This window comes from Rhinichthys klamathensis, unplaced genomic scaffold (genome assembly GCF_029890125.1).
Source record: "Rhinichthys klamathensis goyatoka isolate OS25496 unplaced genomic scaffold, OSU_Roscu_1.1 h1tg000323l_1, whole genome shotgun sequence".
Classification (NCBI taxonomy): Eukaryota; Metazoa; Chordata; class Actinopteri; order Cypriniformes; family Leuciscidae; genus Rhinichthys; species Rhinichthys klamathensis.
The window spans coordinates 2,424,796-2,441,943 of NW_026606839.1; the positions used below are offsets into that span (position 1 = coordinate 2,424,796).

Genomic DNA, 17,148 nt, shown 5'->3' on the forward strand with positions numbered 1-17,148 from the left:
GTGTTAAATGTTAAATGAATATATAATGTCTTTTAAAGCATTGTTTGATATTCAGCTGTTTTTGTCTATAACCCACAAACCAGACGAACAATTGACAATAAACTCCACAAACCGCACACTTAAATAACAGCCTGACTGCTGTGACATCAGACGAATCAGGCAAATTACAGAGAATCAAAAGAGTTTGACAGTGAAACAGCAGTTTTCAAAGCTGACCTCTGTGCGACCTCGAGTATGATATTCATAAAGAAGAACTATTTCAATGAAATTACCTCTAATTTTAAACGGGAGATGTTTGAAAGGTCGGGAACGGTAGATTTCCTCTATATAATGGTAAGTTGTGTTCGTCAGCCCACGCGGATGTCAACGACATAAAGCCGTCTGAAACTCAATTTCCCCCAAGAGTGAGGATGTTTGGGCAAAAATGATGAGGGGAAAGTCAGATTTAATTAAGCGCTGAACTTGTGTGAGATTTCCTCTCTCTCATTTTTGTGCCGTTTTCATTCATCTGCTTCCCAGCTGTCCCGCGGGGGGTTTAGATCTCTGCCGAACATCTTCCTCCCCGAAGAAACCAAACAATTACAGCTTTGGGAACGTAAAATGCATGTTAGTTCTTCCATAAATCAAGACTATCGCGAATAAGCCACATCTGATCCTCAGTGGGCTTCGATCTCAAAAAACTCAAGCCTTTTGATAACCTTTGATAAACTTATTATTATAGTATAATATATAATAATAATACAGGAGAGTTTTTCTAAACGGCTTTGGTCTGACTTTGTCCAATGTTAAATCTGAATCTTGAAGCAAAACCATTTGATCAGTGTCAATTATTATTCAATTTTTTTTTAATTTTTTTTTCTTGCCTTTGCCGTTTGTCTTGTGTTTTAACATTGTCAATGTATTTTCATTTCATTCAAAATGTGCATCATTAAAATGGCTTATAAGTTAGGTTAGGTAAAAGAATTTTAGTTTACTATAATATGCAAAATGACAAACATTGCGTAATAGTGCATTATGAAATAGTCACAACTCGAGTTGCACACTCTACTATTTGCCTGTCATGTAACTAAGGTCACCCGTTTCACTGTCTTTGCAAATGCATGTTGTAATATTACATTTATGTTGTTGATATTAGGGATTGCGTGATCCGCCTTTTTTGCCTCCGATACCTGGGATTCATTATTGGCCGATGGTACCGATCCAATACTAAAATAATAATTAAAAAAACATTGCCGAGTTACCTAATAAACTGTATCTGTATGCCTCACTGTGAAAGGCATCAAGCTTGACTTAAACATCATTTTCCTAACTTTGTAAAACAATATACGGACAAAATATATACTATATAATTAAAAGACATTTCTTTTTAAATTTTTAAGCGCAGCTTTTTAATGAAGCAGCAACATATGATAGATAGGACAGAACAACTAAGGCTATCAATAAACTGCCATTGCGCAAAAGTATTGTAATATGAAAGGCTCCGATTCAGAGCGGCACGAAAAAAAAGAAGTTCAAAGCACAAAGGGAAGATATATATTTATTTATTCAAAAATTTGAGCCTTTTAACAGTTTTAAATTTCTCTACTCCAGTGTTGTGATCTAACAGAAACCCGAGAGAAAGTAACATGTGAAACTCCAGCAAGATAAAGCACTTTTATGCAAAATCATAGACCTTTATTTATCTGCAGTATAATAATAGGGACATTGAATCATCTTGGAGAGAGTTTCATCGTGTTGACTGTCGTAACCGAATGCTGAATGGAGAATGAATGATTGACAGCTGCAGCGAAGGGAAGCACTCAATGACTTAAATCTGTTCCTCACATTAAACTATATGGAATGGCTTCAGACAACTTGGAATATAGTACAAGGTGCTTTATAATGTTTTTGTGCCTTTTGTGTTGTATAACAATAACATATGCACAATATCATATTTGGATGGTGTCGTCATAGCCGATACCCGATTCGGCAAAATATCAGCAATATCGATACGGAGTATCGGATCGGCGCACCCCTAGTTGATATAGCAATATATATATATATATATATATATATATATATATAGGATTGATAAAGCTACTTCATCTCTCTCTCTCACACACACACACACACACGAATATATATATACAGGTGAAACTCGAAAAATTAGAATATCAGAAAAATTCAGAAATTCAACTTAAAAGGTGAAACTAATATATTTTATAGACTCAAAGTGAGATATTTCAAGCCTTTATTTGTTATAATTTTGATGATTATGGCCTACAGCTTATGAAAACCCCAAATATTGTGAAAAGGTTTTCATATCTGTAAACCATAATCATCAAAATTATAACAAATAATGGCTTGAAATATCTCACTTTGCATGTGATGAGTCTATATAATATATTAGTTTCACCTTTTAAGTTGAATTACTGAAATAAATTAACTTTTGCACGATATTCTAATTTTTCGAGTTTCACCTGTATACTACAGTACACATACGTACAGTATATACATTTATTTATTTGTTTGTTATGTCCCCCATATGTTTTACTCCTCAAAAGACCAAACGATAACCGCTTCGGAGAGGGAAAATGCAGGCAAGTTCTTCCATAAATCAAGACCATCCCAAATCGGCCACATCTGATCCCTAGTGGGCTTCAATTACAGACGCATCACGAAAAGTCGACTCGGCTCCACGGTGAACTTGTTGACTGTTCGGTTCCCGTGAGAGAGGCAGTCTGGGTGCTGACCTGGTCGGAAACCTCAGGAAGGCTTTGATAACCTCTCCCGTCTCCGTACACCAGCCTGTCTCCTGGCCCGAGCGCCAGGCGTCGCGTCCCCTGCCATTAACGCTGCCAGCTGATTGTGCTCGCAGATCCAGGCTGTGGGTTTGGTCAAGCCTTGGGCCATTTGTCTAAGACTGGCCGACCGCATCTGGAGATCTGCAGTCTGTCTCGATGCACTGGACAGTCTGAGCGCGGCCTTTGGACTATCACCACTAGTCTGTCACAAATAGACACATGCATGAGCTATTTTTAGGGTTTTATATGAAAACGGGAATAGGTTTCCCAGCATGGCTATATTTATGTTCTGATGAACCTCATGTGAAAGCGTGAACACTGGCAGTTTTCTGATCCTCGAAGTGCTCGGCTTCTGCAATTAAAGTTGCTTTTTTGTCGATAAGTGTTGTGTGTTTGCACACTGTTATTAGGTGGAACGTGCAGCATCTCATTGCCGGTTCTGCAGTAAATGACCGTTCCTCTATTACCGTCAGGAGCTCATCGGCTCTGAGGGCACAGACTTTGTAGACGTGTAATTTTCTCAAATATTTCTAAGACTCAAACCATCTTTAACTCCCTAAAGCTTTGAGGCCTTCAGGACCGTGCCCGCATGTCAGAGCCATGGCCTAATATGACATGTTCGAGTCTGGCTCGCAACATTTTCTTCAACATTCAATCTTGTCGTATTTCTACTGGCCTATAAAGGCCGAAAATAAAATGTAAACCACAGATTCAGGATAGGACTACAACTAATCTTTTACTATAATCCTATATATATATATATATATATATATATATACACACACACACACACACACATATACATATATATATATATATATATATATATATATAATGTATATGTGTGTGTATATATATATATATATATTTATATATTATTTTAGGCATATTTCTCAGTTTTATTAATAAAACCAGGACTGTTTGGTGCAAAATAATTTAAAATAATTATAATACATTTTAGTGTTTTTGTTTTTAAAGGAGATTTTTTTCTAAATGGTTTTGGTTCTGTGTTAGGTCGCCACTTTTTCCAATGTATAATTTGACTCTTGAATCAAAATCAGTGTTTTTGTTTGTTTTAGTCATAGTTTTTTTGCACTTTAAATTTGCTCTCATAATATTACGTCATGTCATATTATTTTTACTGGATTTTATCATCACTAAAATGGCACAAATATGTAATTACAAATGGCATGGAAATAATATTTGAGTAATATATAAAATATCGCATTACTATGTGTTATGGCATGGGCTTGACATTAACTTTTTTTGCTCACCAGCCACTGTGGCTAGTGGTTTTCCAAAGTTACGAGCCATTCAGCATTTTCACTGGCAACAATTTTGACCGATACCATGGGGAAAAATTGCCATATAGATATCTTTAATATTATCTCATAATTTGGCTGCAGGAATATTAGGCTGCTGTCACTTTAAGACCTGACGCACAGATCCATTATACATGCGCTTTCTTTCTCAACTGTTTACGTTCACTTAAAACAACTTATTGTGTTTACGTGAATACTCACCAAGACCGGCATTTCGTTCGAGAGAGAGAGAGAGAGAGAGAGAGAGAGAGAGAGAGAGAGAGAGAGAGAGAGAGAGAGAGAGAGAGAGAGAGAGAGAGAGAGAGAGAGAGAGAGAGAGAGAGAGAGAGAGAGAGAGAGAGAGAGAGAGAGAGAGAGAGAGAGAGAGATCATAGTACCGATATTTTTGACACTACATTGCACTTAGTTTATATTTTCAGATGCCTTTTTAAAAGACTACAATAGAAAAATATATGTATTGGATAAAATTCAACCCGCCAAAGTGTCTAGTAGGAGTGACTGTGTTACAAGCCACTGTTGAAATACACCCGTGTTTGGTGGGTTGGTTGATGTTAATGAGAAGCCCTGTGGTAATGCCGTATATTGTTTTTCCCTCTTCATGTTGTTGTCAACAGTATGTTTTTAATTTTGTTCATCTCATTATCAGTCTAAAAAAAACTAAAGTACTGTCCTTCAGCAACATCCCTCATGTATATTCTGTTTTCTTGTTTACATAGTGAGCGTAAAGAGCTGAGTCAGCGACAGGTCGAGGGTTTGATGTGTGTGTGTCTGTGGCCGCGTATGTTCGTGCAAGTCTGACTACCCGTCTCCGACTTTGAGCTCGCTCCACAGGCCAGTTAGTTCATGCTAATGAGAGACCGGTGGTGACCACGCAAATCTCAGCACTACCCACACGTCCAGCGTCCTCAGTGTCGGCTACAAATATACACTAGTGTTCATGAAGGGCTGACCGAGCCAAAGGTGACCAAAAGCATGACATAAACTCAACCCGACAAGACCGAATCGCTACATTTACTCAAAACAAGCGTCGCTCGGATGGCTCTGCATTTAGACCTTTACAGTCTGGCCGTCTCGCTGTGCCCGTCTGCTGTTCGCTTGCACTGATGGTGGCCTAGTAAGTTTGTGTGAGCTGCACCCAAGAGTGGCACATTACCGGCTCACGGACGCCAGGACACGGTGTTCCCAAAAATACCTCCTGAAACGTGCCCGCGCAGGGTTGTCCTCTTGCTTTAACTGGACCGAGTTCTTTTTAAAATCTGCATTGATACCTAGAATACATCTCTCATTCTGCATAAGTCTAATTTGCGTCTGCTGGGCTATTTCTGAACGGTTTTCAGGGAGAATAGAGTCCATGATTAGAACAAACGCTCGGTAGATTAAAAACCCTGCAAAATCAACAAACACTGAGCTGCTGGAGGACGCGCTTGGACAGGACTACTGTAATTTCATTTGTCTTAAATGTCCACCCTGATCTCGAGAGATGTTTAAACTAAAGGTGACTAGCGACATCAAATGAAATTCATGGCAAAAATAAAGATAGCTTCCAAAAAAAAAAAAATCCCAAACACTCCTACCGCCCCTTCCACCCCTGTGAATTGTTCTGTCAAACAGATAGTAACTTACTCATTGGTGACTTCATTTTAGAGTTCATATATATATATATATATATTGTATATATCAGGGCTCGACATGTGCTTGTCCTTCAGGAAAGTGAATGACCGAATAGATTTTTTTTGTGGTGTAAAGGCCCTTGCACACTGAGTCCGAAATTCTTGCACGTTAAATAATTAATACGAGCTCACGTTATGTCAATCACGCTTGCACACTGCCTCCGAAACTTTCGTCCGTCATAAAAAAAAATCGAATCGGGTTCGATTTTCTGCGTTTTTCGCATCCGTAGCGAGCAGTTTGAATGGTGTTTTGACAGAGCCACCGAATCACGAATACAAAAAAAGTTAACGCATACGAAAATTTCGGACTCAGTGTGCAAGGGCCTTAAATATAATTTATTCAATATTCTCATCAGTGTTCTATCAACTTTGACATATTTAAATCTGCATATTTGTGGTATTTCCCCAGAGGGCTTTTTTTTTTCATTTTTTTTTTTTCATTTATAAATGAAGATGTATGCTTCATCTTTCATTTTTAAAGTCTTAAATTTGATTAAAACAAATTCAATTAGAATATTAAAATTCTATAGAGTGGCTACTAATCAAATTTGAAAGATTACAACTGCATTAAATAATGTTATGAAATTGTTTTAAATATTTTTTGAAAGTACAAATAAGAAATGTTAAGGGGGGGGGGATGATGCTTCTAAACATAAAACTAAACCGCCAGTACGTGGTGACAAGTGTCCGTCTTAATGTCATTCATTAAAACAATGTTTATAAAATTTAAAGGCTGATTCATTCAAGAATGAGGGAGTTGTTTATGAATGGGTCATTGAATCTTTCACTCAACTGATTCGTTCAAAACACTGAATCATTCAGTAATGAAACACGGTTGAGTGTTGCTGTGAGATGTGCTATGGTTCTGCTGTGATCGTTGCTGCTGAAACAGAACAAAAACAGTCAATATTGCATCTAAAATGTAAGAGACTTTATTTTTTTGTTATTGGCGTATTCAATCAGGTTTCTCTTTTATTTGCCCCTTCAAAAAATCCACTTGTTCTGGACAATTAAATTGATTAAATTGGATTAAATTTGAGCCCTGTATATGTACTGATATATATATATATATATATATATATATATATATATATATACTGATATGTGTATTATACTGTACTGATATGTACATATATATATATATATATATATATATATATATATATATATATATATATATATATAATGTGTCAAGAGGTACTTGAGACCGTAAGAAACCACCCAGAACGCCATAAGCATAAGACTTTAAAATAGTTGTCTCTGCACATTAAACTTGCTTAACCATATTTAAACGTGAGAAAATACAACACACTTCATCTCTAATTCTGAGTATCAGGGTATCTGTCATCTCTTACCAAACGTGATTGTGCTCTTTCAGCATGTTTTGGAAGGGTTGTGCAAAGGCTTCTGTTGTGAGCAGTGATGCAAGGCCCCGTCGTAAGGATGCAACGAGTGACTCAATAGCGCTCGGCACTGAAAGGTGCCGTTTCCCCAATCTCACTTCTTCATGCGCTTCCGCCCGTGGCATCACACTCTGCCACTTTCCCAGGCTCTGCTGCCCGTGTGATGCCCGCATTGGCCTGACCTGAAGCTAATGCAAAGTTATGTTTAGATGCCACAAGACTGGGATGTTTGTGCCCTTGCGAGATATTCCACAACCCCATTTTTTTGTTGAATCATATTGCATACTATCAATGAAGAATTAACCTAGCATATGTGACCCTGGACCACAAAACCAGTCACATGTCGCACGGGTATATTTGTGGCAATAGCCAACAATACATTATATGGGTCAAAATTATCGATTTTTCTTTTATGCCAAAAATCATTAGGATATTAAGTAAAGATCATGTCCCATGAAGATATTTCGTAAATTTCCTGCCGTAAATATATAAAAGATTTATTTTTGTGAGTGAATGCAGCACAATCGTGAACATAAATGCACAATTTTAAAGGAGATTTTCTCAATGTTTTGATTTTTTTTGCACCCTCAGATTCCAGATCTCGAGCAATATCGTCCTATCCTACCATACATCAATGATAAGCTTATTAATTCAGCTTTCAGATGATGTGTAAATCTCAATATCAAAAAATTGACCCATATGACTGGTTTTGTGGTCCAGGGTCACATATGTGCAAGTAACTGATATGTGCATAAGTGTGCAGGATTTATCATATTGCATACTTAAATACAATATTTTTGTTCTTTCTTTCTCTGTAAAGCCATCTGTAGCCAACTTTGCACTGTAAAGATGGAAAAGCAACTTAAATTTCGCATATAATTTACACCGAACCAAAGGCTTTAGCATTATTGTTTTGCATCCCTCAAATGTATTGGTGTTTCCATCGGCCTGAATGCATTGCGTGGTGTTACAGTGGTGTGTGTTTCGACAGGTGCGTTACCTGAAGATCATCGAGAAGAGCGGCTATCAGGCGCTCCCGTGGGTTCGATACATCACCCAGAACGGAGGTAAGCGACTCTCTCATCCTCTTTCTCATCCTCTCTTCTCTCTTTCTCTATTTTTGTCTTTGTTTTTCACAGTATTGCAGGTATTTGGTAACTATTAAGCAATGTGGTAGAGAATGATGGGAGATTAGTGTTGTATGCGGAGGTGAAATTGTTCTGCGAAAAGAGGATGTTCAGGACAGACGCGTGGAGAGATGGTGAAACCGAGATAAAATTAGAAACGCTGGTACAGTTTGTAGTACAAACTTTTTTTTTTGACTTTGCATTTTAAAGTTTGACACGTGTGCGTCTCGTTACAGCCAAGAGCTGAGCCTCCGTTTGTTTCACATGTTTTATTAGTCAAAGGTATTATTTATATTTTTGAGTGGTATAGTAAAGCAATATGATTTGTATATAATATAATATATCTGCTAAATGATTAAATGTAATCCGATAGAAGGAACCATAATAACAGTCATTGTAGGTAATACAAATTGAATTCCAAAATAATAAGTCAAAATAATCAATGCATGTTTAATGAACACAAGAATGGGTTTAATAATTGTCATTTATATCAGTCCCTCCAGAAAAACATGATTATGCGATCGCATGATTTAGTGCATAATCAGCCAAAGTTCGCATATTTATGTGCCGCATTTTTTTCAAATACTCTGCAATTTTGCCGCATAAATTGCTGATTTCCGCGCAAAATATGCGGGGCTTGCATGATTTTATAATCCCCGCATTTTCGTCGCAAAAAAGTCATATATAAAAAAGTAAACAAAAATTTGGAAAATGTTGCGTTTGCTTCACACGAGAGCAGCCGTTTCCCCCTGTTGCCATGGGAACGTTATGAAGTGACGTAATTACGCGACGTGAACATCATTGAAAAGCTGTAAAACAGGAGCACACTTTATTTTTAAATATTTAATTTATTCATTTTTACAGAAGTTGTAGCATATTCCTCTAGTAAAGCTACAGAACTTGTTTGACTCATCAATGTTTTGTAAGTTTGATGTGTTTATTAAGGTCTTGTAACGCGTTGTGTCGGGAAGAAAAATAGGGATAGCTCACAGTCACAGCTGAAGTTATTGCAGAGGCCAGACAGACTCACGGAGGCGATTGGCATCTCACAACTCGCACTTTATTCCCAAATCGAACTCGTATAACTGTCTGTCACACGTTCTACCGTCCACATCGTTACTTAATAAACAAAATAAGATAAAAGAAGTAGCATCAAACAGAAATTACCCGCACACATGGGGTGTTCGAGGCGCATGGCACATACAATATAATACTGCAGATAGTTAGACAGGGAGCGCGCAGCTCTTAAAGGGGCCACACCTTATTTCCATTCGTCGTTACAGTCTGAAATAAAACAAGATGAGAACTGAAATATTCCAGCACTTTCTGTGATGTAGTATGCTTGCTTATCATAGGAAGTAATAAAAAATGACTCTTTACATTAAGGTAGGAGCCTAGTGAGAACAGGGTGTTGGGGGAATCACTTTTTTTTCTCTTTTTCATCAAACCGCAGTTTTTGCAAGTTCCCGCAATTTCATCGCATAAAATTGCATGAATATCCCGCTAGTCCATCGCATTTTTAAAGAAAACGTGCCGCGTAATCAAGGATTTTTGCCCGAAACAATCACAAAAAAACTGGAAGGACTGTTATATACCGAAATGTTTACTAGCATTTATTTTTGACATTTAGACATGAATTTATTTTTTAAAAAGGCACATGATGACAAACTAATTATCGAATCGATTGATTAAAATGGACAGTTTGAACTGATTCACAGGACAGGGGTGAATTGAACTCTAATGCCAGGGTACCGCTAAAGTTTAAAGCGATAGTTCACCCAAAAATGTTCTGCTGAACACAAAAAAAGATATTTTGAAGAATTCTAACATTCTTCAAAATATCATCAAATTATTTATTTTTAGGTGAAATATCCCTTTAAACCAAAGACACTATTAAAACCTGTTTTGTCTTGAAGCTCTCAGGGTTGTGAAACTAGCCTAATGACAATTTAAGGACAAAATGCAGTGTGTTCATATTGCAAAATTGTTGCATAACTTTCTATAATCATGTAAACTAGATTTAGTCTTCCTCCTATGTGTGCTGTTTACTTGATCTGCCACGCTGAATTGACCAATCCGCATCAAGCAAGTTTTATAATCATAATTTGTTCATTTTGTGAACTTATGTCTCAATTTTACGGATTGATTCAGTTTTTGATTGTGTTTTGATGGGTGGAGAGAGAAAGTTCAGCTGTCACAATTAACTTTCCCCCTGTGTTTTCATTTTTTCCTGTTTCCTGTCGTTCTGGGCATTTAATTAAGCTTTGCTCATTTCCTCCTTTCTTTGCAGACTATCAGCTGCGGACTCAGTAAACGTGAGGAATTGGTCCAGAGCATCATGGGTCAAGGATGTGTGTCTGTCTCTCTCTTTCTCACACTCATCTGCAGTAGTGCTTTGTCTGATTTAAAAGCAATACAGGCCTAGATCTTAGATTTATAAATTGGAATTGAATCTTTCATACAGTGTTACTAAGATTTTGTCCAAATTTTCCAAAGACCCTGAACATCAGAAAAGGCAGATAGATTAATCTTACGACACACTCCAGAACATTTGAATGATCATATGAATCTTTACTTGTTTTTAGAATCAAGATTTTTTTTTTTTTGTATTGTTACATTATAATCATGATAATTAATCACATTCCCCTTCAAATTCTCATTGATTCTTTTGACTTTGTGTTGAAATATGAGCCTGATGTCTTTGAGAGGATTCACATATTTCGCCTGTACTGAAATCCTTTCAGGGTCTTTCCTCGTGCTTTACTTCACAAACTGCAGATGTGTGTGTTCAGTTCTGTCGTGTCATGGGCCGTCAGTGTGCGTCCATCATGTTCCTGTACACGTTTTATGAAAACGCAGTCCTTAACCAATGGTTTCACGTCACATCTCAAGGAGGAAGCGTTCATACGCGTTGCGTTTCAGAAGACGATGTTTCCATACTGTAAACGCTTCATGTTTGTGGTTATTTATCCGTTGAGTCCGACAGCAGTCGGTAGGTCACAGAGATAGTATGTTGCTCATTACAGAAGTGTTCAAGTCCAAAAAGGTCAACTGAATAGAAATATTATAGTCTGTAAATCCAAATTGAACCGTTTTACATGAGCTAATCCAGTAGCAGTTCTCAGATGTTCTTTTGTCAGTATTTTTGACGTTATTCCTTTTGTTGCTGTTAATATTTGTTATTTTCTAGTTTGGGTGTAGTATTCATGTGCTCATGATTCAGTATTATTGGTTACAGTAGCGGCTGCTCTGGGATCTGTTCACAGTACCTCATGTGAGTTTACTACACACACTGCTAAAATGCAGAATTACACTCGATTAAAACTATTCAACACGACTCAAATCGAAAATCAACCATCGTGCCATTTTGAAAGTAGAAGAATAATTGTTTTTTGTATTACTAATTTGATTATTTGTCCAGTTCATTTCATTTGCCTTTGAAGGATTGAATGTGAAGGTTACCATGTTTACTATGGTACTGCATGCAGTGTATCTGAAATGTGACAATTGCATTCCTCTCAAAATCGTCCCGTGTCTCATTTAAATTATTCACCTGTCTGTACACGTCAAGCATCATAAAGTACCTGTTTAGAAACACCTCTTCTGATCAGTCTCATACTTACTGTTTGAATGTGCAATTTATTCTGGACAAGAACTGCCCACTTTGACAGATTTGATAGACATACAACCACAGTTCGTTTTATTATTGTCACAGAGGTCAAATTTATACAGTTTATATATAATGAACCACATAAACCGGGTCAGTCTTTAAGGGTGTGTTCACACTTGGCATGTTTGGTTTGATTAAAACGAACCCTGGTGCGATTGCTCTGTTAGTGCGGTTCATTTGAATAAGTGTGAACGCTGTCATCTGAACCCTGGTGACTCCAAACACACTGAAGAGACGAGTCTCGATCCGCTTCCAAACTAACTCTGGTGCGGCTCGACTGATATATGAACACAACACGGACCAAAGACATGTAAACAAACCAAAACAGGAAGATGAGACCCTAAAAAGGACAGAATGAACAAGCACAGCTGTTTTTTCTCTTCATAATCGTGATGTTGCTCATCACAGTTCAGTTCAGGCGTCAGAACCGCGTCTCCTCACAGCAGATCTTGGTGTGTGTGTGTGACGGAGGGATTCCTGACGCTGTTTTGACTCCTTCACACATTTATAAGCTTTACACGAGTTCTCAGCTGGTCAGAATACCATCATATGCAGCTACACACACACACACACACAGCGAGCGCATTTAGCCCAGAACACAGCATTGTTTTAGATGTTCGGTAAGTTACGTCACATGATATACATAATAAAAGCCGACCAATCAGGTTGTGACCGTATCCCTGTGCCTTTAGGTTCAGTATCTTTAGGTTCAGTGTTAAAATGCCAATCTGTGGACCTGGACGACATTTTTCTTTTTTTTTTTGTCCGAACCAAGCAAACCGAACTACAAGCGTGAACACACCCACACTTGTGTTCAGGAAGTCAACAGATGTGTCTGTGATTGGCTACAGTGCTCAACGCTGCAAAAACACATTGTAAATAGAAACCTTTGACGTTCTTCTCACAGATACGCACTGTATCGTTTGCCAAATATGCTATTATTACAGAGAAAACTGATCCTAGACCAGCAGTTATAGGCATCTTTCCCTCTAAAAGTAGTCAGTGGTTTGAGTGAGAAAAGGCCAGAGGAAGGTAAGCATCCGTCTATGACCAAACTTGCCCTTTTATTTAGACGCGTTTCCCTTTGTTGTAGTTCTCGGTCCATGTTCATGACTCCACCTGCATAAGCCTTCTTATTTTTATTTTAAATAATAATTGTTCCGTTTTTTACCCATGATGCCATTACTCTCGGTATTGGTTGTGTTGTACAAGATCAAGCAGCTCAAGCTTTGAAAGATTATATAAGGATAATCAGATACATGATGGTTGGCATTTTCATCATTACGCCCACATTTTAACATTAATTTCTCCTGGCACGGGGCTTAGTTTAATTGTTCTGCAAAACGTTCCCTTATTGTGGAGGCGGAATATAGCGTCACGAAATCAAGTTTCGGTTATTCCGGAAAAGTGGAGAATGTCGTGTAAAATTGCTTGTTAAAATTGATATCCTTTTTATTTCATAGCATCACCGGTCGGTTTTTTATAATTAATACTTTTATTCAGCAAAGATGCTTTCAAGTGACAGTAAAGACATTTATAATGTTATAAAAGATCAAATAAACGCTGCTCTTTTAAACTTTTTATTCATCAGAAGCCTGAAAAAATATGAAGCAGTAAAACTGTTTTCAACATTGATAATAATCATAAATGTTTCATGAGCAGCAAATCATCATATTAGAGTGATTTCTGAAGGATCATGTGACACTGAAGACTGGAGTAATGATGCTGAAAATGCAGCTTTGATCACTTTACTTTATATATATATATTCACATAGAAAACGGTTGTTTTAAATTGTAATCATATTTCACTATTTTTAATCTATTTTTGATCAAATAAATGAAGTCTTGGTGAGAAGAGACTAAAATATCTTACAACATTTTTTTTTTTTTGCATAAAACTTAAGTTGGCATAAGCTTTAATAGAAAATGTTGCATATCTTATTTACTGTGTTTGACTATCCTGATATAGGAATGCGTTTACTGTTGGTAAAAATACGGGTTCAAATGTATTGTATAGTATTATGCATTTGTCATGGTTACTGTTACAGGAAAAACATGAGCGCTTCCTCTGGATCATCAGGTTTGTGTGGGAGTAGAAAAGGACGAAATCTTTTGTCTTCATTCCTCAGGTGTAAGTACGTAGAAACAGGTAAAGCACACTTCCACACTTCCACAGCCTCCATTCATATACCGGCGATCACATTCCTCAGAGCAGGTTCTCACAGAAAACCAGCAGAACGCAAAACCACAGGTTCAGTCCTCGATGGGGATTAAATCACTGACCGGAACTTTTCCTGGCACCTTTTCCTTTGTGATGTTTGGCACGTTCAGTGGGATCTGGCAAAGAAGAGAGCGTGGTGTAACTCTACACTGGAGGAAAAAACTATTTTCACTCAGACATTGCTTGTAAAATTCACAAATAATGACATGCCGAGTAGCAGAATTAAACATGAAATTTACAAGTAGTACTTTAATAATATTTGCTTTTGTACAATTGTGAAAAATCATTTTTACAGTGTAATATTGGGGGGGGGGGGGGGGGGGGGGGGGGGTCATTTTTAGTCTAATATGCATGCCTTACCTAGCCATACTAAATTTATCAAATGGGCTCCAAAAGTCAGAGACCTCTTTTTGAATTAAACATGGTAAAATATAAAACACAAATATTTCAGGTTTTACTCCATTTTTATGCGACTGATGGTCAGATTTTCTTTGCAATATGGTTTCATTGTTAACATAATAAACTGCACTTCTACAGCATTTGTTAATATTCATTTCAACATTTGCTAATGCATTATTAAAATCAAAAGTTGTATTTCTTAACATTAGTTAATGCACTGTGAACAAACAACGAATAGCTGCATTTTTTTATTAACTAATGTTAACAAAGATTAACAAATACAGTAACAAGTATTGCTCAGTCAGTGTTAGTCAATAGCTTACATTAAGTAATGTTAACAAATGAAACCTAATTGTAAAGTTTTATGGATTTTCTTCATCCATTACAACTGAAAACGTCAAATAACATGATCATCAGGTCATTAAAACAAAGGAGAAACTCTAAATCCCACTTTTCTCTCATATAATTTGTATTGAGAACATTGCATTAAATTAAAAACGCACTAGTGCTCTCAGACTGTTGGGGCCGTGCTTATTATTAAATTCTCGTGTGTTATGACACTTGGTTTTCATAACAGGTGCATGATCTATTGCACAACTCTTTTTTTGCTATATAATTTCATTTCCGCCGTGGATGGAATGAAATCAGGGCAGTGTATGCATACACGTCAACGGGTTTAACTATGATAAACCCACGGGGTAATAAAGCATCCCGTGAATGAGTTTTACTGACTGTAATTTCACACTGTTATGAAACTGGAAGAGATAAGCGTTGTTTCACAATGTCAGACAGCGTGGCGTTTCACCGGGTCACACAAAAGGAGCGTCGCGACTCGCACGGAACCCCCGTGTTTTGTTTCTAAACGGAATCCTGTTGCCGAGCAACCCGGGTCGCGCGAGGGAAGCCCTGTTCCTCGATCGCTCGCGGGGAAGGACCGCGTGCTCGCGCGCGTGACGTCAAGAACAGGTTGTTCTCTCGCGCGGAGGCGCATCTTTTAGATGCCATTGAAAAGTTAATGAGTCAATGGGGAAAAAAAGCCGACCGGAAGGAAACCATCCTTTAATGTTATTACGCAAGACTACTAGAGATGTGAAAAATGCAAGATACAATCAAGCAGGTGAACTGACCCTCTAATTTACGATGACGCGCGAGGATTCTGGCCAAAACTCTCTGAAATGAGCTTTAATTAGTGGCCTGAAACTAAGAGCCGTAAATTACTGTGTTGCAGGTCGTAAAGCTGATGTGACAAACCTTTAACATGAACCTGTTCCTGCACTATAACTGCAGCAGGGAGTTTAATGCATTCAATTATGCATTGATTTATTAGCCAACATCAGTTTCAGCACAACCTGCTCTCCACACCTAGTTTTTACCCATTATCCTATCTACATTTCGCAAATGACTTTATTGGGGATCAATGAGGTGAACAGCAAACCGCTCACACAACTATCAAAAAACAGAACTTTATCGAGTTTCTGTAGCCACGCCCCTTTTCCCGCGCCGCGATCGTCGTGTTCCGTCTTCCGGTTTGTGTTTCTAAAATCTTATCGATTTATGAATGAACCGCTCGTTTTAAAATCTTCTCGGTCTACTGACATATGTTATGATATGCGCTTAAAACATTACAATGCTCATGATAACTTTCCTTAACTCTACAATAAGTAAATCCACTGAAGCGATGCCATAGAAACGCTACCGCAATAACGGAAGTTCAAAGACAAAATTGTAAAGATGGCTGCGCGCGCATAAGGTCTAAAAAATTCACAAAAAAATGCTGGTTTCAACTCATGTGTGGGTCAAATATGGACACATTAAATGTGTTGGGTTTGTCCATATTTGATCCAAACATGAGTTAAAACAACCCAGTATTTTTGTAAGTGTTTAGTTGATCTGATTTTAAAATTAGCAAGTTTTTCCTTCTATTGTCTTGATATTGAATCGTAAACAGTTTCATTTTGGATAATCTGACATGACTCACTTTTACTGAATCATATTCATTAATGAGACATTTCCACAAAAACTACATTTTTTATTATTCAGTCTAATAAATGCTGTGTTGTTTCCACCCATGTTTGGGTAAAATATGGATAAACACAAACATTGGTTTACATTTTTTAATAAAATGTTTTAACCCAACGTTTGGGTTTGTCCATATTTGACCCAAACATGGGTGGAAACAACACAGCATTTATTAGAGTGTTTGTTAAATGTGCAAATGCTTAACGCATGACGTAAACATGATTTAAACATTGTAGATTTTAATGAGGTGATGCCAATGTGTTTTGGTGCAGTTTTAGGCCTGGTGTGTGTAGATATTCACAGGCTCTTTATTGAGAAATGAAGAACCTTCAACATCCATGCAATCTTTCCATTTCACAACAGGTTCTTTATAGAGATTTTTTCTTATAGATTTTTAAAATGTTCTTCACACTAAGAAACAATTGTTATTTTAAGAACTGTTGAATGAAAGGTTCTTGGGGAGCCAAAAATGGTTCATCTATATGTTCTTATTAATATCTTTATGTGTTTAATAGTGATAGACTAGTAAAGTGC

General features: G+C 37.3%; 1 protein-coding gene across 1 annotated transcript in view; it reads left to right on the top strand.

The window, feature by feature from the left end:
• ap1m1 (adaptor related protein complex 1 subunit mu 1) overlaps positions 1-10,721 on the top strand; it is a 28,305-nt gene extending 17,584 nt beyond the window's left edge. Inside the window, exons 11-12 of the mRNA XM_056271629.1 lie at positions 8,170-8,245; positions 10,596-10,721. Of these exons, the coding sequence (XP_056127604.1) occupies positions 8,170-8,245; positions 10,596-10,618 (99 nt within the window). The 3' untranslated portion in view covers positions 10,619-10,721. The remainder of the gene's footprint in view (positions 1-8,169; positions 8,246-10,595) is intronic.
• The last annotated feature ends 6,427 nt before the right edge of the window (positions 10,722-17,148 follow it).